The sequence below is a fragment of the Diadema antillarum genome, unplaced genomic scaffold, assembly GCF_040938485.1.
Source record: "Diadema antillarum isolate AM-2024a unplaced genomic scaffold, OU_Dant_1.0 seq00000221_RagTag, whole genome shotgun sequence".
Lineage (NCBI taxonomy): Eukaryota > Metazoa > Echinodermata > Echinoidea > Diadematoida > Diadematidae > Diadema > Diadema antillarum.
Window position 1 is genome coordinate 492,259 of NW_027271275.1, and position 8,672 is coordinate 500,930.

The 8,672-nt window shown below is 41.4% G+C and overlaps 1 protein-coding gene across 1 annotated transcript in view; it reads right to left on the minus strand.

The window, feature by feature from the left end:
• Positions 1–2,129, minus strand: part of LOC139729166 (uncharacterized) — an 84,529-nt gene extending 82,400 nt beyond the window's left edge. Inside the window, exons 1-2 of the mRNA XM_071640096.1 lie at positions 2,037–2,129; positions 83–168 (exon numbers count right to left, since the gene is read on the minus strand). Coding sequence (XP_071496197.1) covers positions 83–168; positions 2,037–2,129 — 179 coding nt within the window. The remainder of the gene's footprint in view (positions 1–82; positions 169–2,036) is intronic.
• Positions 2,130–8,672: the final 6,543 nt, after the last annotated feature.

The following is an 8,672-nucleotide window of genomic DNA, read 5'->3' on the forward strand; positions in this document are numbered from 1 at the left end:
CCGCTATCGCCCGGGATGATGTCGCTGCATCAAACAGCAGGACCTCGCAACGTTCTGACCCAAAACGGGGTCATCTCGTCACCACCGACCGAGTAAGAGGCCGACCTCGCCCACAGGAACATCACCGACCCGCTGCGTCACTGCGCCGAACAGAGACGTCTGGTATCTCTATGGAGATGAGGGAAATTGTTTTCACTATTTTTATAGCATATCTGGTCTCACTACGATACGTGGCCTCGATTATAATAGTATTATTGAAAATGGTAGCTTTATGGAATGCGTTTTCTATTTCGGCTACCTGCGTCGATCTAGGTAATATCCTGCCACAGGTACTAGATATCAGGATCAAAATAACGTTGTGGCATGTCAGTTACTCAGCCAGTATATCGTAACTCTCCCACAACCCCCCCCCCCCCCCACCCCAACCCCCCACCATTGCAGCCCTTTTCTGCGCTAAAGTTTTGTGATGTGGATCCTTGGGCTGAAGGCGGGTATTTGTTTCCATGGTAACGTGCACTGGGCGAATATCCGAAGTGTGTCTGTTGGACTGGATGGTACCGGCGAAAGGGGATAAACTATGTCCGCAATATACGTTCCTATGGATACTACATGTTGGCCCTACTCTGCTTCAGTAATATTTCCCGCCCATCTAAATTCGTTTCAGCCAATGTTGCACGTGCATGATACGAGCAGACGAGAGATGGTCAAAGACTAGAACACCTTATTCTTATGCCTTCATCCTTAGGCTACATTGCCATGTCCTGGTTTCGTGCACACACGAAACAACAACAACAATCACCCACTCATTTCAAATCTTATTTCACTGAATTCATTGGCCTTGACAATACCACTGATCTTGATTTCAGATAAAACGCAGAACCAACCATGCAATGACGATCCACCGATTTCCAATACCGAAATCGGATAATATAGATTTCGCCACGACGAAGTGTAGGGTGAGTAAACAATTCGTTCGTATGATGAAGCGGCAGTCCGTTTACAGAGTCACTTTCAACCATTCGAATGAGTCAACATTAATTCATCGAGATCATGACGTCACTTAGAACAGGCGTTACAATTAGCAAGCACTCTCCCCGCCCCATAAGGAGTGATTTGTAAACAGACCAATCACATTCGGATCAATAACTGACACGAAGCTAATGAATATGACGTCCAGGCGTGTCCAGGGCATACAGCAAAATAATTATGCAAAATACCGTGCTGACTTGAATTTCAAACTACATATGTTGCCCAGAGCAGATGGAGTGCACGGAGACACATCTCTGATGTTCGTCAACGCCTACAGAGATTGGCCCAAAAAAAAATGCTGAATAATCGGCTACAAAGTATGTCTACATTCACACACACACACACATACACATACAAAAAAAACCCTGTAGAATCAAGTTCTGTCACACTGTGATTAAATGCCAATGGAAGACATGCTGAGCAATAACGCTGTGATTGCAAAAATGCGGTGTCCCCCCCCCCCTCTCTCTCTCTCTCTGCTTACCATGACTCCAGAGCACATGATGAATGCTCTTTCAGTGATTGAAAAGCGAGATAGCCGCATCAACAAAATAATAATGACCAGCAAACGATATACCTGGCCCCTATCAATGCTGATGAACCTGTGCGAAATCTCAATAGGTCTCAGTAAAGAATAGCCATGGAATGCAAATGGCATGCACAAACAATTCCTTTGCAGAGTATTGGAGGTTTTACCCCGGTCAAACGAAGGCAGTAAAATCTTTATTGATGCTGGATATTTCCTTTTCAACAGACTGTAAAAAAAAACGAAAAGTGAACGGACAATTGATTGTTTCTTTCTCTCTCCGATAATGCCAGCCTCCTGCAAATGCAGGTTTATTTGGATGCGTAAGCTTTGTCTTCACTTAGCAAACAACCTCATAATTTACATCCAATGACCCCAGGTTAAACACCACCCGACATTTTTGTCTGTACGAACGAAGGAGTCAAATGTTATCGCGTGTATCGTAAATCGACCGATATCCATGGCTAACCACTTCCTTTACCAGCCGTTCACTTCCATCTTTCCCCATTTGATTTTCGTCGAAATGCGCCACCGTACTCGTATGCGGTGGTTCTCCACCAACCTTGCTCTTCATGCGCCTAACACGGCATAGAACTGTAGACCATCATGTCTGGTGTCTGGTATGACGCGCAGACGACACTCGAGAAATATTGTTTTGATTCTCTTTCCTCTACCAATTGAACTGCTGAAACTGTAAGGTCATGGACACATTCAAGATCTTGGGGATCATGAACAGAAGAAAGGTCACTGTACCCTGGCATACAGGGGTCCAATAATGGTGTTTAAATCCAAAGAGTATAGAAGCTTCGATACTCTGGTGTAAACGACGACGGCTTCGCTTTCTTCTGATTAAATATGGCCTCATTTGACGACGTATGTTAACAACTAAAATGACAAGCAGTGGAGACATTAAATTTTCTTAGGCGATCACACTGTGCATTTTTTTCTTTCGCTAAAAAGCATGACACGGTAATAATTCAATTACAAATACTCAAATAATGATTGTCAATTTAATAACTTTGAGGTGTGACTCTAAAGATGAGACATCGTCCTGTGTGTGTGTGTGTGTGTGTGTGTGTGCCTATCTGTTGAACTCCAGGGTCATTTTTTTATGCGAGTTTCTTACATTTACGTATTAGCATCGGAAATAACGGAGTAGCCATTAGTTACCTGAACCACAAAAACTGCCAGGAAATCTTACAGTTATTATTAGGGTTGGTAAGCCCTGTTCACGAAATAGAATAGTTTCAGCTCTTCGCTGATAAAACTTTTGGTACTTTTTCCCTTTTTTACTGTGCCATCACGAATGCTTTGTACGATATCTTCCATGAGACCAATGTTAAATAAATATTATCGACGAGATTTCCAAGAACCACAATGATACACAATTCACTCTTTGGTAAATTACGAGGTCTTTTCTTTTCCTGCTGAAGCTCCGATGGCAGATCCTCTGTTATTCCAAAAGTAAATCAAGGAGAAAGGGACCCCCCCCCCCCTAACTGACTGTGACGACTTAGCAAAACATACATACTGCTGAAACATTGCTATATACTTGATAATGCCGTGGATGACACAGTGGTTACTGATGATGAACTATCTACTGTATCCCTGCGGCCGTGAGGTTGGTTTGTATAAGGCAGACAACAATGCCTTGTGGTCGAGAATGTGAAGGCGCCAAAATGCGCGACCCACCGCTTGATGAAGACAGACGTCCCTGCGCCTGCTTGTCGGGGTAGCTAGGAGGGTTACTTGGTACGTGATGAGCAGTGTGTGAGTGTACTTCTCATGATAACATAATTATCTTCTAAAGAAGGATGGCATAGTTACATTGGACTCGGTTGTTGCCTTAAGGTACTGAAAAATGTAAATCAAACAAAAGTTGAGATACACGCGACTCCTTAAATACCATTACGTTATGACTTCCTCATCTGAATCATGTGTGTATGAAATATCATTTTATGTTATCATCATTATGATGTATGGGCCTACTACACATGTAATCCTAAAACAAAGAGCACAGCTATCCATATTTCGAAGAAAGGTATGTATGTTGGCTCAATGTTTACCTGGAGAGGTGTAAAGAAAATAATATGGTAGGTATGTCGGAGGCAAAGTCACGGGAAATTGTGTTCTAAAGGATGGGTGACGCCAATAGCACCTAATCGACGAAAAAAAATGAGGAGCACTGTGTAATTGACGTTATAATATCGTTAAATAGTTACAATCACGTGATCATAGGGCGTCAATCGGTCACCTGACATTCAACATTGGCATGATTGGAGTAGTGTTCTAGACGATCAATGAAATTCCTTTCGACTGTCGCGTCCGTTTGGATGGTTAATTCTCTAACACTATCAGCCAAGCTATTATTAGCAAAATTTGCTGAATTGCACTGTCTTGTAAAAGGGAAGAAGGAAAAGAATTATTCTTAAAAAGCAACTATCCAGCATCAATCTGTGTCCATATAACATAATACATGCAGGTTGATCAATGTTGGCAGGGAGTTCATGCTACGGCGTCTCCTTGTCTTGTTTAACGAACACGTATGTCACTCGTAAGGCAATAATTGCCAACTCCACAATTATTGCTCCAACACTTTGATTACAATTAATGCAGCTAACTTCATTTTGAAATTTAGGCGAATGTCATGGAACTTCGTCTTGCACTGGCAACCAGATTTGCACTCCAAAGCATCGAATAATAAGAGTGATGGGACACTGTAAGTTTCCTATATGGCGCTTTTGGATATTTTTACTCGGTAAAATGTCAATGGCCTAAACTGGGTCAGAGGAGAAAAGGTCTCAACCTCCTTAAGTCATCACGACGCCAAGTTGTTTACTAATCAGGAAAAGAAAAAGGATGGTCAAAGCAGACAGCTTTTATTCCACCCAAATTACAATTATAACAATGGAGCACAAAGAAAGGCTGAGCGTATGATGAATTGACTTATAATCTGATTGGTCTGATACACTTACCAGAGATAAATCACCCTACAAAGGCGCTCTTATTACTCGGCCATTGAGGTCTATACACAAACAAGAAATAAGATGGAACGCGAGGTTGGAGAATGTAGGATGAGAGAGAGAGGTGAAATACGTCACAATGCCCCTTTATTAATTCTTTCGAAAAGCTTTAACTGTGATTTTTTTTCTCCTTTGCACAAGTAAATCGAATATATTAGAGGGTGACGACCGCTTGGAATATTTGGCGAAGATAAGGCTACAGCAAAAATCGATGAAAATGTTGAAAATTACAGTCGACACGAGGAAACTATGATATTCTACCTTTATTATTGTAATCTTTTTGCCGATGAACCCCTTACGCAGTATTGTAAGTTACAAAGGACGTTTATAATGTGAAAGGTGGAGCATAATATCTTTCTGTTCGCGTATAAACCTGAACTTACTGCGACAAAACGGGAGCAGCCGTAACTCCACTCAAATATCTACAACTTTTCCTTGACCTTTTAATGACATTTGATATGAAAAAATCCGAATTTGTCAAATTCCATTTACAATAATTAAGAGATCAACAGTACATGTCCTAAGTAGCTGAATCCTATAAGTTGAATCACATTATTATCTTTAAATTTTAACATTTTAACATTTCTAAATCTATCTTCAAATTATATTGAATTACAATAAAATTCATATCTCCTCGGCCCCCATTGATGAGGGCCTCTTGCATCTAACGCTCCCCTTATCTTGCAAAGACACTCCCCTTTGTACAAGTCCTGTCCAGCTAGACCCCTATAAAAACTGCGAAGCTTACTAGAACTTCAAACAGACAAGTACAATGACAACAATCTATCATGAATTTCTTGATCGACTTGATCAGCTTCCTCTGTACTATGCAATATGTCAGCCATGCCTCATGAGTACGTTGGTGAATAGATTGCCCCTCCCCCTCCCGACATGATGGATCGCTTTCATATTTCACTTGGAAGCATGCCTTCATTTCTATTTCCCGTGCTCTTTACAAAGGGGAAGGGGGTTGGGGTTGGGGGTTGGGAAGAAGAAGAAGAATACAGAAGAGGTGAAAATAAAATGGCTCCAGACCCCGTTTGTGTGTGATATCTATCCCCTTGATCTATGAAGGCAGCCTAGGTCTTTGATAGGAGAATGGACGAGAGGTCTCACAGGTAATGACTCTCTTTTGCAAACCCTCCTATCAACCCATGGGCCCGAATTCACGAAGGTTGTACAATATATTGAAACCATGGTTTAAACCATGGACAAAAACCATGGAGCGCCAAGTGTCACACGGAATATTTCGTTACAAAATTGTTCATTTCGTCGACAAAATGACCGTTTCGTTAACGAAATAATCATTTCGTGGACGAAATATTCATTTAGTTACAAAATGTTGTCATTTCGTTACAAAATAATCATTTCATCGACGAAATGACTGATTTCGTAACGACATATTTCATGCGACACTTGGCGCTCCATGGTTTTTGTCCATGGTTTAAACCATGGTTTTATTTGTACCACCTTCGTGAATTCGGGCCTTTGTGCGCTTTGAATGCTGATTGACACAGAAAACCCAATGACACTGTGCACACCATCCAAAGTCCTTGGCACAGAAAGGGTTTAAATTCTTCGAAATGAACCCTCTAGAAAATATCACGTGACAGCAGTCTGTATAACATCATGGTGCCTCAATCATCACAAGTAATCGGTGGTAATGTCAAATTTTGCTGAATGAGCTGTATGAAGACATTCACATAGCTAAGGAAATACTATATATACGGCATAAATTCATACTGTCACGATCAATACATAAGGAATACATGGGCGACATTGCTAGTCAATCGTTTCGGAGAACAACAATTTTCAACCCCAATAACTGTTCATTTATAGCTTAATTTTACACAGTAATAAGGAACATGGAAGCTTGCATATTATAGGTCCATTCAACTCAAATGTTTTGTAATTCTGGCAATATTGTTTGGTTTCAAAACATGTTTGTATGCTTGTACAGTGGTCGTTCTGAACTGTGATTTCATCTGGTACACCGTTTCATAATTCTTTCTTTCTGTCTTTCTTTCTTTTTGGTGGGGAGGGTTATTCCAAAATCATTAGAAAAGCAGCAGCCATCGCCGGCATAATACCAGCCGAATATGAGTTATGATGTGGCTCTCACGTGAAGCACTTACGCGCCGAGTTTGTAATCGTCTGCCGCTGGCAATGACACTCATCCTGCTTTCCTAAGCCGAAATGATTGCGTTTTATTTCCCAGAACACTTAATAAATGATAATTATTGCCCAAGCGTAATAAATCTAGAAAATGTATAAATGATTTTGATATAAACGCCGTCGAGTGGTTACTACGTGATTGTGGTTGCACAACCTGGTATTCGTATTTCTTGGTCTTTGAGTGATGTTTTGTTAAACTCTGTCCGCGTTCCGGAATTTTACGATTTCGGAGAAACCTGCGGCATATTAAATAACAGCCTGCAACCATGGAGCTACAACAAACAGTGACATGTAACCGGTCATCCATCTGAAGACCTTGCCTTTGGTCAGGTGGAGACAGGCTTTACATTTACCTTTTTCGGTTTTAAATTAATTTTTTCGGGGCGGGGGGGGGGGGGGGCGGGGACAGGGGGCAGGGCATTGATATTTCTGTCTGAAAACCATGAATCACTGTAATGGTATTTTGAAAAATGAGAGAGTAATCACCTAATGGTGACTGTACTTGCAAGTGGAATGGTGCGTTCTTAAATGAGTCACAAATTGATTTGCAGCTAAATGACAGTCATTCAAAGTCATCCCACTGCCCTTTTCTTGTGATTTCACGGTGAACTGCAACAAAAAGGGCAAAGATATTCAATCTGTTGTCCACCCTTAAATCCTTACTACAATGCCAAGTGTAAAAGATCTAGCTTCCATGGTCCTTATTCAATCACGAGTAGAGCAGTGTATGAACTGCAGTGAACTCCAAGAAAGTCGAGGCCACCAAAATGGCTTGAAAACAGAGAGCTAACTCCTCTGACAGTTTACCACGTCTATCATCATAATCAGTGACCTGTCAGTACAAAGTATTATCAATGATATTTCGACATGATATATTAAGGACCGAGGGGGTTAAACATTGAAAAAGAAAATAATTATCGCTAATAAATTACCGAGATCCGACCAAACTATAGCTCAGGATCAAGAAAAAAAGCGTGTAAAAAATCCCAAACATACCTTGGCGATAGCAATTAGATGTTTAACTAGATTCCGTTATATCAAGTGAAGGAAAGTGGAGAGACTGTCTTTAAACAGTCCATGATTGAATGGTCATGATCAAGAGTGAATAAAAGATTGATGTTGCTTAAAGACAATGCCGAGTGACGAGGTTTAGAGACGTATATAATCAGTGTGGAGTTTGTCTAAATCAGTGTGATCCAATAATTTAGTGATCAATGGAGATTTAAAAGTCGAGGGATAACTTTTGGTGTACGAAACGAGATGCATCTTAAATCACTATGAAAGATGACGTCTCCATCTGCAATGGTTTCCCTATAATATCTTGCTCTGCAGTAGAGAGGCAATTACATGACGCAGCAAACGGATGGGGAAGGGAGCCTTGCCAGGCCGTTGCCACATCGGTGTTGACTCTGTCATAGAACCCGTCCCGTCTCCCACTGATCTCCGGCTCAACAGCTATCGATGTCAGGCTCAACTCGCCTTGACCTCCATGACCGAACATCGATACTTTTACAGCTATACAGCGGAACGCGCAACGTCGAGCACGCTCTGTTGTGTCTTTGACATGCAGTTTAGCAGTAGAAGTTTTCATCTCCAGACTACATGTTCTTGGATGAGTCATTCATGCGAAGCTATAGCGTCTATGGTTGCCATTATCTAACTGTCATCCAACATCCCTGAGGAATGAATCAAGATGTTGTTGGCCGCCCGTCAGCTCAATGCTCCCATTTCTTGGTCCGCGCATGAAGCAACTTTATGAAGGAAGGAAGCGTGTCTCGACATTCATTTCGCGTCTATGTCATTCACCAAGTCGAAAGAGAGTGTTGATGTCAGGAGGTTCAAATCTTGCATGAATAAGGTCAGCGGTGACTATATTCGGCATGTAAATTGACTTCAGACAATGACAGCCCAACAAAGAA